This window comes from Zootoca vivipara, chromosome 7 (assembly GCF_965207765.1).
Source record: "Zootoca vivipara chromosome 7, rZooViv2.hap1.1, whole genome shotgun sequence".
Lineage (NCBI taxonomy): Eukaryota > Metazoa > Chordata > Lepidosauria > Squamata > Lacertidae > Zootoca > Zootoca vivipara.
In genome coordinates, this window is record NC_142590.1 from 50298074 (window position 1) to 50319677 (window position 21604).

The 21604-nt window shown below is 44.7% G+C and overlaps 1 protein-coding gene across 2 annotated transcripts in view; it reads right to left on the reverse strand.

Moving 5' to 3' along the window:
• Nucleotides 1-3371: 3371 nt before the first annotated feature.
• Nucleotides 3372-21604, reverse strand: part of BAK1 (BCL2 antagonist/killer 1) — a 37110-nt gene continuing 18877 nt past the window's right edge. Inside the window, exons 3-7 of one of the 2 annotated variants that reach the window (XR_015951076.1) lie at nucleotides 13609-13744; nucleotides 13368-13511; nucleotides 12238-12296; nucleotides 10039-10219; nucleotides 3372-8650 (exon numbers count right to left, since the gene is read on the reverse strand). Coding sequence is in view for 1 of the 2 variants with exons in the window: in XM_035122954.3 (XP_034978845.1) it covers nucleotides 8546-8650; nucleotides 10039-10219; nucleotides 13368-13511; nucleotides 13609-13744 (566 nt within the window). In the remaining variant the exon portion in view is untranslated. The remainder of the gene's footprint in view (nucleotides 8651-10038; nucleotides 10220-12237; nucleotides 12297-13367; nucleotides 13512-13608; nucleotides 13745-21604) is intronic. The other variant, XM_035122954.3, reaches the window with a different exon arrangement.

Below are 21604 nucleotides of genomic sequence, written 5' to 3' on the forward strand. Positions count from 1 at the left end.
TTACCAGTGCACTCTTGTTTCTCTGTGGGTTAACCTGGTTCCTCAAGTGAAGCGGGCATCCTTGGTATCCACAGCGTTAGAATTGTTGAAATAACCATTATTGTCCCATTTCACTGGGATGCTTGTGAGAGCCTCTTGCAGACACCACCTTATCAGGAGGTCCATTCCACCCAGTGTAGGAATCAGGCCTTTGGTGTTCTACCAAATCCAAATCCAAATCCAAACTCTTCTACCCTTTGACAATCCCTTCCCCTGAATGTTAGGCAGGTGCCATATCTTCTCCCTTGCCAGCACCTGCGAAAGACCTTCCTCTTTCAACAAGCCTTCTAAGTTGAGCTCTTTCCTAGTCTGCTTCTGTACTGGAATTGTTTTTTTTTTTTAAGGAGGGGAATAAATTGAACAAACAAATAAACAAACAAAACCTCTGTAGGCAGAATGAAAGGGCTTTCATGCGACGAAAGGGCCAGGACATGAGTGACAGCTGTTCCTCTGGCACTGCTTGGCTGCAGTTGCATCTCATTGGCATGCCAGGGAGCCAGGAACACTTAGAAGGGAGAGATAGTCAAGGGCAATATGCAAAGTGATGTGAGCGGACTCCTGCGCATGCAGCAGCACTTCCTTGCCCCACCAAAACTGCACAAAACCTGCTCCACAGGGCTGGGCGCCCCTCTGGAGCAGAATGGGGGTGGGCACAGGTGATTCAGGGCAAAGCCAGCTAAAACAACAAATGCATCAGAATAAGGGAGGCAACAGTGCCAGGACCTGTTCGGCCAGCAGGTGGTAACCATGACGACTGGATATGGGGTTAAATGAATGTACAATTTTCTGTTTGGATGCATTTTGTTACCTTTTACTAGAAAGGTTTGACCCCTCGAAAGCAACATGATGTGTGGCAAACCTAGTGGGCCAATGGTCAATTTCACTTGCTCCTATATGTCTCTTTGTTCAGATTCCAGCTCTGCCCGGGGCTGCCGTGTTTGGACCTCTTTCATTCAGCCTCAGTTCTTCCTTCATAGAATCGGAAAAGCAACAACCTGCTTTGTAAGGTCAGTGAGATATGGTCATGCTATCTAGCTATCCTCAGCCATTCAGGATAAGGCAGGTGGTATATTAAAATATAGGGTTGCACTGAGGTCTAAACCACTGAGCCTCTTGGGCTTGCTGATCAGAAGGTCAGCAGTTCAAATCCTGCAACAGGGTGATCTTCCATTGCTCTGTCCCAGGTCAAAGGACACCAGTGCAAGTAGATAAATAGGTACCACTGCAGCGGGAAGGTAAACGGCATTTCCATGAGCTCTGGTTTCTGTCACAGTGTTCCGTTGCACCAGAAGCGGTTTAGCCATGCTGGCCACATGAGCCAGAAAGCTGTCTGTGGACAAATGCTGGCTCCCTCGGCCTGAAAGCAAGATGAGCACCACACCCCATAGTCGCCTTTGACTGGACTTAACTGTCCAGTTGGACAGTTGGTGAGGATGGAGCAGGCAGGGAAAAGTGTCAAGGGTGCCGAACAATAGATGCCCACAACTGCAGAGGGAGAGGCAATGAAGGTCTTTACATCCAGTTGGATGGCTAGTTGATGTCTGGAATGACATGGAGATGCATTTTTGGGGGGTTCCAGAATCCTCCATGAGCTCTTTGAGCAGCTGCAGCTGCTGTTAGAGGCAAAGAGCATTAGTGGGAATGACTGGCACAAGCTGGCATCCAGACTTGGCATCTGTGGCATGGAAATCAGGTGACTTTTAGTTTTAGGACCCATTTCAGTGATGTTATTTGATATTGTTGTGCTTGTTATTATTATAGCTTGTGTATTTTTATCCAGACTATAAGCCACCTTGGATATTTTACAGGAAGGTGGGGTATAAATTGTGTCAGTAACTTACCTACCTTGGAATGGCAGTAGATTCCACATGCACACAAAAATAGCTGGGTAATGCAGAACAATAGTGCCTTGCCAGGACCTGTTGGTCCAGTGTGCAAGAAAAACATACAAATATTAGTTTGAAATTGACCAGCCCTTGTGTTTTTATCACATTTGGATAGACTGTTCACAAGGATGGCCATGGCAGCTTCCAGTCAAAACTCCTACAAATGCAATCCTATGTATATCTACTCAGAACTACCCTGTTTCTCCTATTTTAAGATGTAGTCATAAAATAAGCCATAGAAGGATTTTTAAGCATTCAAGGAATATAAGCCATACCCCGAAAATAAGACACAGTGATAGGCACAGCAGCAATGCCAGCCGCTGCAGGAGGAGGAAAAAAATAAGACACCCCCTGAAAATAAGCCATAGTGTGCTTTTTTGAGGAAAAATAAATATAAGACAGTGTCTTATTTTCGGAGAAACACGGTATGTCTCATTAATTTCAATGGAGCTTACTCCCAGGCAAGTGTGCTTAGAATTAATCGTAACCTAAACCTGCCTTTTTTGCCTGGGATTTTGTCAGCAAGTAGGCAATGCTGCTTTTATGGCTATTTAAGACTGTCTTTATTCATTGCTTTTAGCTTCCAATTTCCTTTGATCGTCTTTGTTTATCAGATTGACAGCGTGGGAAATGCAGGAGGTGAGGTGAAGCTCCGTGCTTCCGTCTTTCATCCTACACTGCAGGTAATGTTCTTAATACCCAGGTTGTTTCCTGACAGCCTATTTATTTTGCATTCATCCTTATTTGTTTGCAGAGAGGTCATATGATATCACATCAAACAACTGTTATCTTACTTATTCCAGTGCCCTTTTTCCTGTCACTTTATCTACTCTAAGGAGCCTGATTTTTTGTGAGGTGGAGAGCTATGCAGAGTGAAGAATCCACTTCCACTGCATAATAAGCCAAGCCTTGGCTTGGTGTGAACAGCAGGGTCTTGGAAAAGAGATCACACTCTTATTGCTGCTGTGCCACACTGAGCTAAGCCATACTGTACTTGACTTAGAATGTTGTCCAAACCCTCTCACAAACCATAAACTGTAAACTATAGGGGAAACCTTGGTTATAGCTTGCAGTTAAGTCTGGAGAAAGCTAAACCGCATATTAGGCCAAACTGAGCAATAGCAAAGCTATCAGGGAGGAGAAAAACACCTACGATCGTGTTCATAATTTTCATTTAGCGTTTGTGCACTAGGCCATTGCATCACATCTGCTGTGACTCAGATGTCCGCAAGATGGCTTCTATAAACTGTACAACTTCATGCGGTACGTGGGATGGCACAGCTTTGGAAGCATAAATCCACTTTTTAAAATACATAAAATATCAAAACAAAGCCACTTCCTAAATAGCTCTCCACAGCAACAAACAAAAACAGAAACACATTAGGGAAGCACCTTGTATTTCGAGCTCATGTCCATACACTTAAATAACATAAACTTAAAACCATCTGTATTTCCATATAACTTTTATTTTGACATATATATTACAGAAACTACCATTTAACATTTACTTAGTGCCACTAGTGTGCCAGGCACTTCACAATTCAGAAGTACATAGAAGGCATAGCTTTCCAGTAAAACAACCCAGTGCATTCCCCATGAATACCCCATGCAACAAATGCTTGAGTGCTCATTTGGGGAGTGTGATAAGAGGCACCTTCGCTGTATCTCCAAAGGCAGTAGCACCACTATGCTCCCATAGAGGGGTCAGATCTTGATGGAGGTAGAAAGGCACAATTGTTTTTTGCTTAGTGCATGATGTGATACACACAAGAAACCTTATATACCCAGATCCAATGGAAGTGGCCCCCTTTCTTGGCCTTTTGAGACCGGAACAACAATCCCTGCTAGATGTCTGTGTTGTATTAAACACCACAGAGGGATATCTTTCCAAATCCCAAAGCTGTTTATACAGCAGGAGATGTTGCTGAAGACTGATTTCCTCCAATAAACACACTCAATTCAGGATCTGCATTTAGAGCTGCAATTCTCCAAACTCCTGGCCATGCACACGCACACCACATTGCCATTAAGCAATGTGATTTGAAGAGGACAGCCCCTTTCCCTACTTGTATTTATTTCCCCGGAAGAAGTTCTTTCTTCTTCCTCCAGCGATTCACATGTCCAGCAGTGATTCACTTTTCGAGCGACTGCCTTGCAGGTAAGGAGGCAAGATAATGAAAAGCAATTCTGCTGGATGCACTGATATCCTGGGTACCTCTGGATTATTAGCTTCATTCCCTTTGAATCCCTGAGGGCAAGGGGGTTGTTAAAGCTGGGTGTGATGCACGGAAAATAATAAGCAGCTTCTTAAATAGAATACAGAACAAAGGGAGGAGATTCATAGCTACATTATGGCTTCAAGTATGTATGTAAAAACCTAACTGTCATCCCCAAAGATTTCCTCAGTGGCTCATGTAGTTTAGACTGCTGAGCAGTCTACTTGGAGAAGCATTGCATTTACCTATTTCATGGCTATAAACCAGGCACCCCCAAACTTCGGCCCTCCAGATGTTTTGGACTACTATTCCCATCTTCCCTGACCACTGGTCCTGTTAGCTAGGCATCATGGGAGTTGTAGGCCAAAACATCTGGAGGGCCGCAGTTTGGGGATGCCTGCCACAAGAGTCACCAGGAGTGTTTCCTATGCTCTAGAGGGGCAACCAATTCTATGGCACAGATGGAGACTTTAAGCTGGAAACCCTTGAAGAAATGAGTTGGACAGAGCATTAGTTAAAGCCTTTAATATATAGTGGTGGTGGGGAGGAAATTCATTGCTAGGTACGAGACAGTCAAATGCTACTGACCAGCCCCCAGAAACTCTGTTCGTTTAGGACCTAAGAGGCACCTGCTGCATCAGAGCAGTGGCCCATTTAGTCAGTGGCTCAAACAGATGCCTCTGGGAAGCTGCAGCAGCACGCATCCCTCATGTGGTTCCCTGGTTGTCTACTGTCCCTGAAACTGGAGGTAGAACTTATCCATTGATAGCCTTATTCTTCATGAATTTGTCTAATCCTCTTTTGAAGCCACACATTCTTCAAATGCTTAAACAGCATTTCTCAAACCAAGATGCTGGTGAAGCCCGAGCTCTGCCTCTACCCAGAACTCTATGCTCTGAAATTTAAAATGCTTTAACCAGCATAAATTAGGCAAACTTACACGAATACTGATTTTGCAGAATTTAGACTGCACTCCAAATCCCATTTACTGGGGAGTGAGACCCACTGAATTCAATAGGATTTACTTCAGAGTAGGCATGGTTAATATTGTCCTGTTAGTCTGGTTTTTCCTAATCATGGAGTGAAAAAGCTATGGAGGTCACTGGTGCCCCACTGCTAGTCAATAGGTATCTTGGTTAGCCACCTCTGAGATTTCAGCAGCATTGGCCATCATTTCAGATGTATCTTCACAGTCAAAAGAGCTTAGATTCTTGCTTATTTTGTAGAAGAATCAGTGCTGAGATTCTCAAGAAATTAAATTCTGCATCCAGTACCCTAGCCTGTGTTTCTGCAGCTTCGTCGTTTACATACGCCATACCTGCATTCACTGAAATGTCATATATATATATATATATATATATATATATATATATATATATATATATATGAGAGTTACTTATACAACAGTTGCTAGCCTGGTCCCAAATGACAGAAGATATGACATGACATGTTTAAATTTGAAGCAACTTAGAATGGTGCAACCATTTGATCTACGCATAATTCTCCATCAGTAGAAACAAAAATTCATAAAGCAATACAAAGATTTATTGGAGCAATTCCAGTTCCCAACATATTCCTTTTTCCCCACAATTTTATTTGGCTCTTCTTTGGCAGAAATGGCTATTTGTTGAAAATATATTGCTGCCACAAATCTCTGTACGCGGGTTCTCGTTGCTAGAACTTTTACCATCTCTGTATCTTCATGGACACTTTGGCTGGTGAAATCCACAGTGGTTGACAGCCACTGTGTGGATCAGCTAGTACCAGGGCCTGCCTACCTCCAGGATTTGCTTTTTTACTCAAATTGTTTGCCATCCAGCCCTTGAGTTGAGTGGCAGGATGTGTACGTATGTAGCAGGGATGAGCAACCTTCTTCTTTTTTCCCTGCCAAGGGCCACACTTCCTTGGGGGAAATCTCTGAGCCAATGGTGGGTGGTGCCAAAGATCAAAGTGTTTGGCATAAACTAAACAAATAAAAACCACCCTGCTTCAATTTTCACCATGAGTAGTACCTTAGATTCCCAATCTTTTGTAGAACTACTTAGAAGTAAGCTACCATAGGCTTGATAGATTAGATCCACATAACTGTACAATGGATTTTTTTTTGGGGGGGGGGTACAACTGCTGTTCTGGAGAGTAAGTAAAAAGATTCTTTTCCCACTTTAGTATGATAAACAAACACACACAGCAGAAGCCTACTGATTTGTTCTCAGACAAATCCCAGTTTTAGCATAGCCAGTGGTAAGGAATGATGAGATGTGTGCAGCTCGTCGCCAGACTATAGGTTCACTGGAAACAAAATGGGACTTCAAAGAAGTAAGAGTGCATTGGACAGGGATGAAGTTCAGCCTGCGTCAAGACATAACCATGCCATATCTTAAGGCCATGACAAAGTTAAATTATTGTTTGCCAAATCAAACATTTTAAACAAAGCAAATATTGCTGGCATGCACATTCAGAAGAAATCTAGGCAGTGTGACTTTTTTTTAAAAAACAAACAATGCATACATTGCTTCTAAGTATTTGTCTTAAGAGCTCTTGGTAACCAAGAAAGAGACGAAAGACGCTACAAAGTAAGCTTTTGCCTTATAGCTTTGTAAAGGGAGGAACTGCAAAGCAAGAAAAGGGAACCTTTTGTGCTCAAAATCTTGGCTTCACTGCAGTCAATGCAGTTTTATCCTAGTTTAAAAGCTATACAAAACAAGAGTTAAGTAATCAATGTGGACAGGTTAATGGTGTGTGTGTGTGTGTGTGTGTGTGTGTGTGTGTGTGTTTACAGCTAAGCAGGACTTTGCAGCTAAGGACTTTGAAAACCAGAACTCCTTCAAATGCTGAGTTCCAGCTCTGCACATTTACTAGGAGTCAAGGACAGCTCTAATCATGCACTTCCAAATCCCACCAATTTCAGTGGGAGACATAAGCACATGCTCAACTTTCACACTAAAACCTGTAGGAAATGCAGCCTGATCTTCTGCATATTTACTCTGATCGGATTGCATTTATTAGGGCAAAGTTTGAGAACCTGTGGCCCTTTTACAGCTCCCATCATCCCTGATTACTGCCCATGCTGAATGGGGCTGATGGGAGTTTGTGTCCAGTAACACCTGGAGGTCCACAAGTCCCCCATCCCTATCTTACATTAGGGGTACCAATTCATGTGTTGACTTTTTGACGTCATTTGCATCAAAGGGAATTGAAGCTTTGGGCTAGTGATTGTCAAAGGGGTAAAGAATTATAATGGAATCAAACAAAAAAAAATTCCTTCTCCAATTCCTTCAACAATTTTTGCCCCTCTCCCAAACTGCATATACAGACTACCTGGTCAAGGTGGACAGCAATAATGCTGGCATGCAAGGAACCAAGAGATATCTGTTGCATGAAAAGAAGTGTATTCATAACTTCTGCAGTGGCTGGCGCTCTCCACTGACAGAGAAGGATCACTGCAACTAAGTTAAAAGTAAGTGAGGACATGAGAGTGATCAACTAATGAGCACTGAGCTCTATGCCTGATCAAGGAAATAATCTGGTGGATGACAAATAGGTCTGCATATACAGTGGAACCTTGGTTTTCTAGTGTCTTGGAAGCCGAACATTTCGGTTTTCAAACGCCAAAAACCCAGAAGTAATTGCTTCCATTTTCGAATGCGCCTTGGAAGTCGCAACAGCTTCCGTTGTGTGTTTTTCAATTTTCTCAGTAGATTTTGCTGACTGCCCATTGCTCCTTGGTTTTTGAATGTTTCGGAAGTCAAACGGTCTTCCGGAATGGATTATGTTCGAAAACCGAGGTTCCACTGTAATGAAATATTTTAGACATTGTCTCACCCGGCTACCCCTTCTGGGATAGGCTTTGTCTAGGTGTACATCTACAAATCTTAGAAGGTGCTACTCATGCTGATACACGATCTCCCAATCAGCCACATGATTATTTCAGCACTAGAAAAGCACAAGGCAGTGGAAGAATTGACAGCTGTACTGAGCAAATAACAGTGCTGTGCATGTTGCTTGTCCTTCTGCTTTCTTTAGGAATGGAATTGCAAAAGCTGAGAGTATGCTGGCCCTGAGAACGTTCTGGAAAAGGACTTGTCCCTCTTAAGAGATTTCAGGGAGGAAAACAACATCCCTTGCTTTTCCTCTAGCAACACTGTGAATGTAATCAACCTGTTGTTTTCTCACTCCACTAAATCCTCTCCCATACTCAGTTCCACCTTTTTAAATACTATGCTGCGGATTTCTTGTGTTTGAAATCTCCATGTGGATGGTTAATAATCTGGTGCCATATTGGAAGGTGATAAAGAACCATCTGGCTTCCTCTGGTTGTTTCCTGAATCCTCCTTGACAAGTGTCGCCTCCCAGGAGCGAGTCAATGGCTGGGATGCAAATGGCCAGTGACACTCTCCTTCCCTGTCACGGGTTGAAGAAGCGCCGCATCACAAAGTGGCCCAGCAAAATCACGGCGGCCACTGTCACCACGTACTTCCAGTAAACGTTGCTCAAGTCCAGTGCTGCCGCCTAGAGGAGGAAAAAAAAATACTGTTACCTGCAGAAATGTTGGGAGGACCCATTCCAGGGTAACCATGGCAGTTTCTTGGCATGTATTTCCCCCCTCCCTGAAAGAAACGTTGGATGCCAGGAAGGTGCACCAACAGCTTATGGAGGAGGCAAGCCTGAGGTTGCACAGGTGCATCAACAGTGTTGATCTGGCACAAACCCCAAGGCCCTGCACAGCCCCAATCTCTCCCCCAACACCTTCTCAGTACCGTGTTTCTCACATTTTAAGACGTGCCTATAAAATAAGCCATGGCACGATTTTCTGGAGGCAATAAAATATAAGGCATCCCCCCAAAATAAGACATGCTGGGGTACCGTATTGTTAGTGGTGGGAGCAGGTTTGCATGGTGCTTCTGCAGCGCGCGCCTCGCCGAGTGCTGCTGTCTCTCCCGGGTCCCGCTCAGTCGGGACTCCGCGCGGTGCACGCTGCTGTCTTTGCCGGGTCCCGCTGAGTCGGGGCTCGGCGCAGCACGTGCTGCTGTCTTTGCCGGGTCCAGCGGGAGGCCCCGCCATCCCCACACGGCGCGGCGTCCCTGTGGGTGCTGCCTCAGGAGCAGCGAAGCCACGGCGACCCTCCCGCCCCGCAGGCACCCCGACGCTCCCAGCGCAGCCATGGCGCGGCGACCCAGATCTGGTCCCGCAAGCGCTTCCGGGTCGCCGCGCCTCGGGTTTCTAAGGAAACGCAATCCGGAAGTGGAGTTTGACCAATCCGCTCTAGGCTCCGATGGGGCAGCAGCCTCTATGCTTGAGCCATAGAGAGAGTGCCGGCTTGAAGCTCTGGTGCTGGTTTGTTGGCTCTGCTTTTGAATCCGACCGCACCCAGCACTGCGGAGCTTGGTTTGCGTGCAAAAAGCAACAGCGCCGAAGGAGATGCGAAGGTAGGAGCCTGGGAGGGGGAGAAAGCCACCCCAAGATAGGCACCCCGTTCTGGTTTAGCGCGATTTATTGCAATGACAGCTCAAGGCAGCACAAACGCTGCCCTGTGAGTTTTAAGAGTAGTGGCCGGGCAAAGCAGCGCGCGCCGCACCAAGCCCGACCCAGCAAAACTCTCTGAAAGCTTAATACCGGTAAAAAATTAAAAAGCTTAACAAAAAAATAAGACATCCCCTGAAAATAAGCCGTGGTGTGTTTTTTTGCAGGAAAAATAAATATAAGACATGTCTTAAAATGTGAGAAACACGGTAGACAGCAATGACTCCACTGTTGGGGGGCAGCAGCCTGGCATTGCCCTACTGTGCCCACTCCTGTCCACCCCAGATCAGCGCCAGCATACTTTCATAGTAAAAGAAATGTGTGTGTGTTTTAAAAAACCAACCCACTCATCTTTGACAGCTCCCTGCTTCACTTACCCATCCTCCTTGCTGGGCAATCCACTGGGCAATGCGGTTTCTAAGCACAAAGTCAGCCATGTAGCGGGCGATCCTGCTTAGGAAGCCGGTCAACCCCTGCTGGTACACATGGATTGCCATCCTGTAGCCGAAGCCCAGCAGTGCTATCACACGACCCCAGTTGATGCCGCTCTCAAACAAACTGCGGAAGAGACCATTTCATTATTATTGTTCTATTGTTAGAAAATTCAGGCTACGTTTTATGGCCAGCCCTTTGCTACCCTCTACTGAGGCACAGCTTGTTCGCAGTCTGCTGCTGTAGCATTAAAAGCAACTTTCTGACCAGCCCCCTCACCATTCAACAGCATGCTAGAATCTTCCCCTGAGCCAGTGCTAAGGCACAAGGCATATTTAAAAAGACTTATATTGCTGAGGGGGGAAAGGGCTGTGTATATCCCTTCAGTAACTCGGATCTTGTTCAAGCTGTTCCTCCCAAGAATCCAAATGTACACAGATTACTAAAATGTAGATACTTTCTATTCAGGTACTTTTCTACAGGTGAGAAGTGTGTGTCCCGGAAGGCCTTCTTAAGGGCTGCAACTCCTCTGGAAGTGAGACTTCATTCATTCATTCTGTTTCTAAACTACTCTTCATCACAAAGGGATCCCAGGGCTGTGTATAGCAAATGATAAATACAACAACACAGCAAATATATATGGGGGGCAGGGGTGGGGCGGAACATAAAAACATCTATCTTTACAGTTAAGAATCACGATGAAGAACAATTCTCAGCTCACTCCTCCCCAAACACCTAACTTGACTACGAAAATGTATGACCAATCCACAGCCGGGAGGCCACAGTAGAGAAGGCCCTACCCCAAGTCACCATGTTAGGTAGGACCAGGAATACGGCCTCCTCCACAGATTGTAAGACTTGAGGTGGGAGATACTGGGAGAGGTGCTCCTTCTATAACATGCAATAGAAAGAGGTAGAAGCACCCCGAGACAGTAGAATGGACTGTCATTTCAGACTGCAGGTGGTGATGACTTTTTAAATATATATAATATTCATACAAATATGCTAATATTCCTACAAATAAAAATGAAGAAACACGCAAATATAGTACTCCCTACCTGTGGCTTCAAATAGTACCTGTCTCCCCTAAATTCTGCTTGAATGCACAGGCCAAGCCTGTACTGCCTTAGCTGTTTTAATTCTGAATTTTAGATTGTTGTAACCTGCCCTGGGACCTGCTGGTAAAGGGTAAGTAATAATTACAAAAATAAGAATATAATGAGATCTGCTTCCCAAAGTCATGTTGGAACAGGGTTAAGGCTCAGTCATGTAATCATCTAAACAGAAATCAAATGTTCTTCTGTTTGTACAGCTGCAACACCACATTATGTTCATACCCCGAAGTGCAAGCACTGGTCTGTGGCAATGACAAGCATAAAAAGTGATGGGCTGTGGTAAATCCTATCCTATCCTCAGTTGCAACCCATGGCACCATTTACCTACACTGGAGGTGCCCATAATCTACAGTTGAATAACCCAGCAAATAAATCTGACCCGGTGTTCAAGTGCCAGCAACATGGTCGAAGGAAAACAGTGTTCACTCTAGAAGCAAAGCAGCACAGACTTGGATGCCTTTGGCATCCAAAAAGAAAAGGGGGAAAAATAAGACTTGTGAAAGCTGAGAATTGCTATCCACATAAACAGCAAGACACATCCCATATTATGCCTGCTCTGGCACTTAAATCTTCAGGATAGCTCTGCTTTGGGTACCACAGTCTTTAGGGGAAAGAAGTAGGGCCTTTTCTGAGGTGGCACCATCTACAGAACTATGTCACCTCTTTTTGCAGGATGCTCAGAGACATTTGCCCAGTCAACTTGGCTAATATTTCACTGAATTTTACATGCATTTTGAACTTGATTGTTAGCTGCTCAGAGAACCCCTTTGGCTGACTGGCAGAATAATAAAAATCCGCAACAGGATTATAGTTATTTTTGTGATGGTTATTATTATTATTATTATTATTAATCAGAATTATAGGAGGAAATGAGACTTAAACATGGAAGCATGTCTCATTAGGTTGCACAACCTTGAAGATTTGTGTGCCATTGTAAAAAGTTCAGCAGCCATAGTATGAAATGGAGAGAGTTCACACACACATCATCACTGAAAGAGAGGGAAGAGAAAGCACTGTAGGTTAATTTACCTGGTTGCAGTACACTGACCACCTCAAGGTGGCAAAGGGGTGAGAGCAACGCTGCTTGGCTTCCCAAGGAGGGGAGAGCAGGAAGAGAGGACACAAGAGACAGTTAAACAACATTCACAGGGAACGAGTATGGGCGCACCCGTCTATAGGCATGTATGCGCTGTGTGTCAGGGAGCAGAAAGAGAATTATGAGGGAGATACCTGACCCAAATCCTTCTTTTGGCAATTGACCACCATGGACAAGCTCAGGGCCGCAACAAAGCCCCTCCTATAGTAATTTTCCTACCTGCCTGCTGGTTTAGAAAAAAATTGGCAAGAGGGAATGGGTTGATCCCTTCACTTTGCAACATGGCATGGGGAGGGTCCAGATGTTTGGCTCACTACTTTGAGCAGAGCTTCTGCAAAATCTTCTACCTTGCCCACGCAAGTGGCGTGAACATGCAATTAAAGTTGTGTGGGTCAGAAAATGACAGTCAAGATGGAATCTTTGTAGTGGCAGCATTTTTTCCATAATAAGGACCAAAAAATGGGTATGAAGTCCCTTCCTAAAAACTGCAGTTACGTATCTAGGCCACACTTGCTCCCCTGTTTTAACCACCCACTTTTCTGTAATGACTTTTGTGAAATATGCTACTATTTGGAATTCTTAGTAACTTTTCAGCTGCAAGAATATCATAAGACCTGGAGGACAATAGTCTGATATTTATAAAGGAAACAAATATGTTTTTAAAGTTGCTGTCCTCTAACACCAATTGTTGTCATCATCATTATTATTCTTTTTCCAGAGAATGTGAATGTGATGATCCAAATCTCTATACGTCTTGTGTATGTTTAATTTTTGTTCAGTTATATTGTTGTCATTTCTTCATTGTAGGTTATTGATGCATACATTTTTATTTAACTAAATAAATAGATTTTTTTTAAAAAAGAAACAATCTCCATTAAAACCAAAACAACATCAATAAAATCAAAGAAAACTACATTGAAGCAAGAAGCCCAAAATTGTCTCAGTCTTCTCCCTCTTCTTATGAGGGAACCTAAGAGAGCAACATCTGAGAACTGTTCATATCAGAAAATCGAGCCAGCCTCTTACTTTTTGGAGAGGGAAAAGTAGAGGCTGGATGACCTACCTGGAGGCTATTTTGACGAAGTACTCATAGGCATTGTCCCTGGAGGGCTTCAGTGACTTCAGCATCTCAGAGAACTCGCTGTCATACCGTGCATTGATGTCATCCCCTATGTTGGCCAGGCGCCTGCCCACTTGGTTGTTGATGCTGCCCAAGAGACAAATGACCACGTTAGAAATGCCTGTGGAGGCAGACTGGCATGCGGCTTGCATTTGGGGTATAGGTTTCAAAAATGTGCTCTTACCTGTCAGGCTCCGGCTCTATCACAGCTATTTCTGGATCTATTGGCACATCCCGCCCAGTCTGCTCTTGCTCCTGCCGGTATCGGTAGAAAACATAGCTCTGGAAGACCTCTTCTGTCTGCTGTGCCACCTGGTCTTCTGCAAAAGGGCAACGAGGAGGATAAGAAAACAGGCACCTCCATCTAGAGCAGAACATGTGGTCTTCCAGATACTCCAGCTCCCAGGAAATGCAGCCTGATCTTCTGCATATTAACTCTGATCGGATTGCATTTATTAGGGCAAAGTTAGAGTGCCTGTGGCCCTCCTACCTGACCACTGGCCGCACTGGCTGGGGCTGATGGGAGATGGAGTCCAACAATGTCTGGAGGGGCACGGAGTCCCCATCCTTGCTACATATGGGAGCTGAACTCAACTGCCTTCTCCCACATGAACCTGGCCACCAACTGAGATCTGCTTCCGAGACCCTTCTCTGGGTTTCCCCCTTTGAAGGCTAAGCAAGTAGCAATGGGAGACAGGGCCTTTTCTGTGGTGGCATCCACCCAAGCTCCTGCCCTAAAATTCAACAGCACTTCATTTTCTATCTTTTAGGTACCAGCCCAAGCCCATCCTGTTCTCTTGTGCTTTTAATGACTTTAATAAACAGTATTTGAGGTCCTTTTTTAAATATAAAAAAACTTCCTGCAATTTAATAATTGCTTCATCTGCATTGTAATATGCTAGTCTTCATATTTGTCCATTCTGTGAAGGACTGAACTAGACATGCCATTCAATTGCCCCAGTGGGAATTTCCATTGAAATGCAAATAGCAGGTATGAAGAAGTGATTTTTGCAGTGCTGGTAGGGAGAGAAAGAGGTTTAGAACAACAGCAACACTCTTTAACCCCAAGGGTCCAAGGTGCTCAGACTTCCTTGTGGCTGCTTATTTATATAACAAAAAACTCGCACACTAAGTTGCATCTAGTTACAGGTAGGTAGCCGTGTTGGTCTGGATCGAAGTAAAATAAAAAAATTCCTTCAGTAGCACCTTAAAGACCAACTAAGTTTTTATTTTGGTATGAGCTTTCGTGTGCATGCACACTTCTTAAGTTGCATCTAGTTGGCCCCAAGGCTAAGAACTACTTTGAGGCATCAGATTCCTGATCAGCTGCACCTGCTGAATTTTCTGCCTCTGCATAACTACTTAAAGGTCGCGCATATAAAAGCTAAATTTATCACTGGAGAACAGTGGCAGAGGTTGACTCACATCAGTTTTGAGGAATCCTGAAACTCAGGCTTGTATCAGTTTAGCAAATTTGCACTTGGATTTAATTACTCTAATCTCTTTCGGTTTTATGGAACTGGGCTGTTTCCAGCTAAGCACCGCCTGGCTCAATGTAGATTCACCCCTGGCAGAGATTCACTTTTGTTTTCATTACAGGTAACAAGGAAAGACGGGAAACCGACAAGGTGTGGCATTCTGGAATTCCGTCTACACTACAGATACAAATGGAGCAGGGAGGCGGGGAAGATACAGTTGTGTTTTTTTAAAAAAAATAAGGAAGGCTAACTGTTCTCTGACACTCCATCTCAAAGCTAGGTGTGGCTGTACAGACTTGCAAAAATCCAACCTTTCTAAGGTCTACTGCCTGAATTGTCACAGTTGTGAAGAGGGTTGAAGCTGAAAACGCAGTGGCTGAGGACTGAACAACCAAGTAATAGAAACACGGAGAACGCCAATTTATTGATGGCACATCCATGAAGCTCTATAAGGAATGAGGAACCTATACCGGTAGCTCTTCAGATGTTGGTGAACTACAACTCCCATCAACCCTGCCCATTGGCTATGCTGGCTGAGTTCCATGTGAGTTGTGAGTCCACTGACATTTATAGGAAGATCCTTGCGACAGCTCCCTCTTTGCTGTGCATCAGAGCCCAAGCTAGACATTCAGCAGAGAGGGAGTCTGGAAACTGCTCTGTCTTTACTCAATTCTCATCTCAGCATTGGGCTTTCTTTAAAGTTGCAAAAATCCTGTGAAAGGCCCTAGGGACATGTCATCCCGGAGAAGGTGGGGGTGGGAGGAAGGAGTCAACTATTTACCCTGCACTCACCCTCACCCTCCAGCTCCTAGTAGCAGGCAAGCAGGAGCCTTGGAATCCCAGCTTGTGGGGCGCAAACAGCTGGCAGAGGAGTGAAGCTAAGTGGGAAGGCAGGGAGAGAGGTGCTTAACCCTTCCCCGCTGCTGGAAATTCTGTCTTCTGCCAGCTGTTTTTTCAGATGTTCAATGGAGATCCGGGTCTACTGCCAAATGATTAGGTTAGGCTATTGTTAAGAGTTAAAAGGGGTCCTTCTCTGGGAGGGAGTCAGGACCTCCAGCAGAGCACAATTGAAAGCCCTTACCGGCTAGTAAAATGACAGAAACCAGACCAGAATTCTAGTGAAAAGCAAAGCAGCTAGTTAAGCCTGATCTTTATTAAAAACTTTTGCAACAGGGTGTTCCCCCCCCCACACACACAGGAAGGGGGGGAGACCCAGAACAAAGGTATGCAAGCTCTTATATAGAAATTTTAAATTCCCCACCCTGGAGTCCAAGACTGTCCCCAGATACATCTTTGTTTTTATCCTGCCTGGCAGGTTACCTGTTAATGGTCATTTGACTGGATTACCTGGGGAGCCTGGCCAGTCTTTTGTAATGAAAAATACTTAGTTCCTGAGCCAGGTCACAGGCTCACACTCTATTCATATCTTAAATGTGCCCTTAAGACAGGATTTGTGAGGAAAGAGACAATGGGGTGGTTTCTCACTTTGACCTTGCAGTGAAATATTTGAGGTCAATTTGTTTAGGACTTTTTTTTCTGTGAAGTTTCAGACATGTGGTTTATATATACAGTTATGAACATTTATCTTTTATATATACAGTGGTACCTCGACTTACGAAGAAGATCCGTTCCGCGGCCGTCTTCGTAAGTCAAGGTTTTCGGATGTTGAAGCATGCAGTCGCACATGTGCGAAGTGCAATTTCGCGCTGCTCTGCGCATTAGCTGACCGCATGCGCTGCTCTGCGCAGGCACAGAACGCACACGTCGGGTGAAAATACTTCCGGGGTTGTCGACTTCGGAAGTCGAAACCTTCAGAAGTCAAAGCGTTCGGATGTTGAGGTATGACTGTATATGATCTGAAAATTATTATACCACTATGCACCTAGACTGCAGACACAACTAGCGAGATTAGACAAGGCGCATTCCATGGATTCTGGACAAGTACAGTCTAGTGCAGTGTCTGCTCGGCGAGGGTTTTGCCATCTCCACTCAGTTTGACTTTCCGTATTGGAAAACACGAGTGTGCACACCTCTGTTCAGTTAGTCAAATGGACAGCTTTTAGACTAGTCACATTAGCATCCCCAGCTTTAACTAGGAAGTTCAGAACGGAAAAAGGTTCCATCCCCTCTTTCAGCAAGAGCAAGCATTTCCTTTTACACTGGGACAAAGGCAGGGAGCTACCCTCTTTGTGCCTGGGCTGTGGTGAACGGAGGAGGAGACACCATCGGCCCTGTTTGCTTGCCTGATGTCCTGAGAGAGGGATAGGGAATACAGGGCTGAAAGCTAAGGTTAAAGACAGTGACTGGGTTGAGTGAGATGGTCTTAGGCCAGTCAACCACCAAATATTCTATATTTAGTGACTTTGCTCCCTTCTGTAGTCTTGATGATTGATTTATTGAACCTATATTCTATACTAGGTAGTATTAATATGCAGGGATCTTTAGGTCCCAAAGTAAAATATAAATAAGCAACAACAAACCACTTTTTTGTACTTTGTGAACACATTTTTTAAAGATTATCAGTTCCAACAGTAGAATAGGTACCACACCATGAAGTTAGAACCAGCATGTAGCATAGTACAGGCATGTCCAACTGGTCAATTGCGACCCTGGTCGATTGCGTGATACTTATCGATCTCACAAAAAATAAAAATAAAAATAAAAAAAGCTCAACAACTTAGGTCAGGTGTAGGCAACCTAAAGCCCATGGGCCACAAGCAGCCCATGGGGGGCGTTTAACTGGCCCACAAATCACCCCTGAACCAAACTGCCCACTTGGCAAGTCCCCGCACACTGCAATAAACTGGTGCAGCGCTGTGCGGGGACTCACTTCCGCGGTGCCAGAAATTGCGTCTGTGCATGCTCAGATGCTGAAAATCACGTCTACGCTGCCCTATTTTTTTAATACTGTAGCGGGAGTAGATCACAGTCTCTTGGGAGTTGGACATGTCTGGCACAGTAGATATAGCACTGACCTGAGGGAACCCCAGTTGAAATCTCAGCTCAACCATGAAGTTCACTAGATGACCTTATGCCAGCCACTCTCAGACTCACCTACCTCACAAGGTTGTTGTGAGGATGTGGGGAGAGGGACCATGTGCTCCATCTTGAGGACATCACAGGAAGGCCACCATAAAAATGGAGTATCCTTACTGAGGTGTGTGAACCTCATAGGCCATTTAGCCCATGCACATTGAAGGCAGCAATCCTAGGCATGTTTCCCTGGGAGTAAGCTTTGGTGAATATGGGACTTACTTCCTAGTAAGCATGCATCAGAGCTTGCTAAAAGACTTCTTAATACAGAAGAGCTGTGCCTTCCTTTGCCTTCCTCTCATGACCCTCTGATGGGGGCAAGAGCCATTTGGGTCCAGAAGCAAGTTTCCTGCACAGATTGCTCTTCTAAATCCGCCATCTATTAAATGGAGGTAAAACTATACAGTGCTCCTGAAATCTTGCACACATTGCTGAACACTTTGGCACTGTTGGCTCCAGCCTGGCCAAGTAGAAGTTTATAATAGGCTGCAAATCAGGTGAAAAGTTAACTCCTTGCTATATGCAGTGTTATCAAATCTTTCCCCAGCACAACTTAAAACATGACCACAAAAAGCTCTTTAGGTGGCTGCAAATGATTATATTTACCACTTGGAAACTTTACAGGAGTGCACATGCGATCACAAAAGGAAACCTGGTCATTTGTAACAAGGAATGAGAAGAGTATTTTTTTACCACCAAATTTGCAAACTTCAGGGAAGCAGCAATGACATAGAAAGTGAAATGTCATGTGACTGGATGCTACATTTCCCAAACTGTTATCTGCAAACCATGTTCAAGTTTCCAAGAAGTTAAACAGTCATTTGCATCAGTTAATCAATAACTGCATTATAGTACGAAGATGCAAAGTGCCATGGAATTCTTAAGCATAACTTTCATTTAAAGAGCCCACTAATGCCCTTTTCCCCTCCCCTTGGCCTTTCAAGGGTCTACTCTTTCATGAGATGGAGGGAGCAGGGTGGGGTGGAAAGTGCTTCATCAAAGAGTACATTCAGTAGGTTAGGCAGTTTAAAGTAAAGTAAACCATGACTTACTGTGCATACAATGTATCCAATTTACTCCTCACTGCTAGCATTGTGAGGAAACAAACCCTGATTCCTGGCTTAGCATTATACTGGAACTCAGAACTGTGGTTAACAATGATCTGTGGCCCAGGTTTGCTCTTGGCTTACCAACAGTGGTTTGTGGGGAATGAAACAAAGCAAGACCCATTTTGGACTTGATGCTAAGCCAAGGATTGTGGCTTGATTCATTCCAACATTAATGGGGCGGAGGGAAGTTGAGTGAAATTTATTCCTTTATGGCAGACATCCCCAAACTGTGGCCCTCCAGATGTTTCGGCCTACAACTCCCATGATCCCTAGTTAACAGGACCAGTGGTCAGGGATGATGGGAATTGTAGTCCAAAACATCTGGAGGGCCGAAGTTTGGGGATGCCTGCTTTATGGTATGCCACGGCTTATTATGGTTTACAGTAGCACGCAAAAGCAGCCATAGTATATCCTGCTCTATACTTTCCATGCTGTTGGTGACCCAAGGCACAGATTTCACCAGAATATCTATGTGAATTAGGGCTGGGGGACATCTGGTTTTCAACAACATGATGTATCACCAGCTAAACTTCGTGATATACGGATAAATCACAATGTCTGAAATAAGGATGGAGCTATGTAGAGGCAATGGCTGGCTTCACGGTTTCCCCCACGTTGTGATTTTTGCATAGTACACACAAATCATGATTCACAATATATTGCAAGGTCAAAAATATGATATGAACTTGAAACTGGTTTTGGATGATGTACTGATATATTGCCCAGCCCTAATGTGAATAAGATAAGATTGCCCATGGCTGGCAAACCATGATGGGTGCCACCTCACTGTCAGGAGGCTACCTACTCACAAGTAGGACCTCAGCAGAGACACATGCTCGACTGGCATGTTCCCTCCCTCCTGGTCGATTGTTCGGGAGCAGTCTCCAGCCCGAACATCACAGCGACTGATGCCAGAAGACATCAGCACACTTCATGGATCCACAGAGGTTGCGCAGTTGCGTAACAGAACTCAGTAGCACAGCATTTTGCTAATCTACTTTATTTACACATAAACACATGCGGAGCACTGCAACATGGCTCCCTCTCTCTCTAGCATCAGACAGCAAAAAGAAAGAACAAAGAACAACAGTCCCACTTCAGGAACACAGTAAGACAAACATCCTGTCTACGTCACTACCTGCAACTGGATTGGCTTTGGGCCTTACCATCTTGCACTTCTGACTAGTCTTGGCATCATAGCCCTTCTGACTATCGGGAAGTTTCATACTTGGCTTTGATGGGACTCGAACCCTAGCCACATTCCTCTCTGAGGAATCAGTGTTGGCACACACGGCCTCTGGACGTGGTCCAGCTTTTTTCTCCAAGGAAACAGTGTCTACCCTTACAGCCTTTGAGCTTGGTTTCCTGTCCCTTGAGGACAAACCCTGCACCCCTTTCAAAACTCTGGGTTTCAAGACCTGTGTCGAGCCACTAACCACAGCGAAACCTGCAACAGCTGTGTTAGCAAACTCCTGAGCATACCTGGTGGGCTTTTCACCCTTTGTAGCTCCTCCTGAGCTGCGCATCTGGCGCGTTTCCTCCACTGTATCAGTGGAACTCACCTCAGTGCACCTGCTGTTTATAACAGCAACAGACTTATTATCTAAGTCACCAGCAATGGGGTGGCCTAGGAAAACACAGATTTCCTTCCCATTCTTCACAGCACTCAACATCCCTTGTGAGTAAAATCAGCTCGGTGTGAGGCCTTAGTACTCTGTACATGCCTGCATACCACAGGAAGAATTTATGCTCCCGGCCTCGTGACATCCCAACCCACATGTCAGACCCAATCACTGGCATCCTGACTTTTTCCAGGTTTATCTTGTCACTGTCCCTATCCAGGGAAAAACCTTGCAAACTATGTTTGCTGCACGTATTGCTCTGTGACTTTGGAACCCACATGTCAGATCCAATCATTGGCATCTTGACTTTTTCTGGGTTAGCCTTGTCACTACCATCATCACCATCTCCATTACCACCTCCCCCTTTTGGTTTGTCCTGAACACTGGTACACCTGACCATGTGTCTCTTCCGAGGTCCTACTTGTGAGTAGGCAGCCTCCTGACACTCACTCCCATCAGGATAATGGTCAAGCGGCCCGCCGGGCCAGACTAGATAAGGCAATGCTGATCCTTGCAGAGGGCAATGCCAACACTTAAAACGGCAGGGCCCCTTTTAAGGAATAGTGATACCATGACGTCCTAAGAGAGACATCTGTTTATACAAACGTTAACACTGCATTTGAAAGCAGGCATTGTCAATAAATCAAACAATAAAAGCCTTGCACCAGACCAGTCCTGGGTGGCGTCTTGTGAAAATGAAACCCAACAGCTGACTCATATCAGGGTACAATTTGGTTGCAAATATTCTAACCACCCACAAGTTGTAAACAACGAGAATGAAAAATACTCATTGTATCTGAAGGAGTGTGCATGCACACGGAAGCTCATACCAATGACAAACTTAGTTGGTCTCTAAGGTGCTACTGGAAGGAATTTTTTGTTTGTTTGTTTTGACTCATTTCTTCAAATATTTTTCTTTTTTCCTTTTCCTTTTCCTT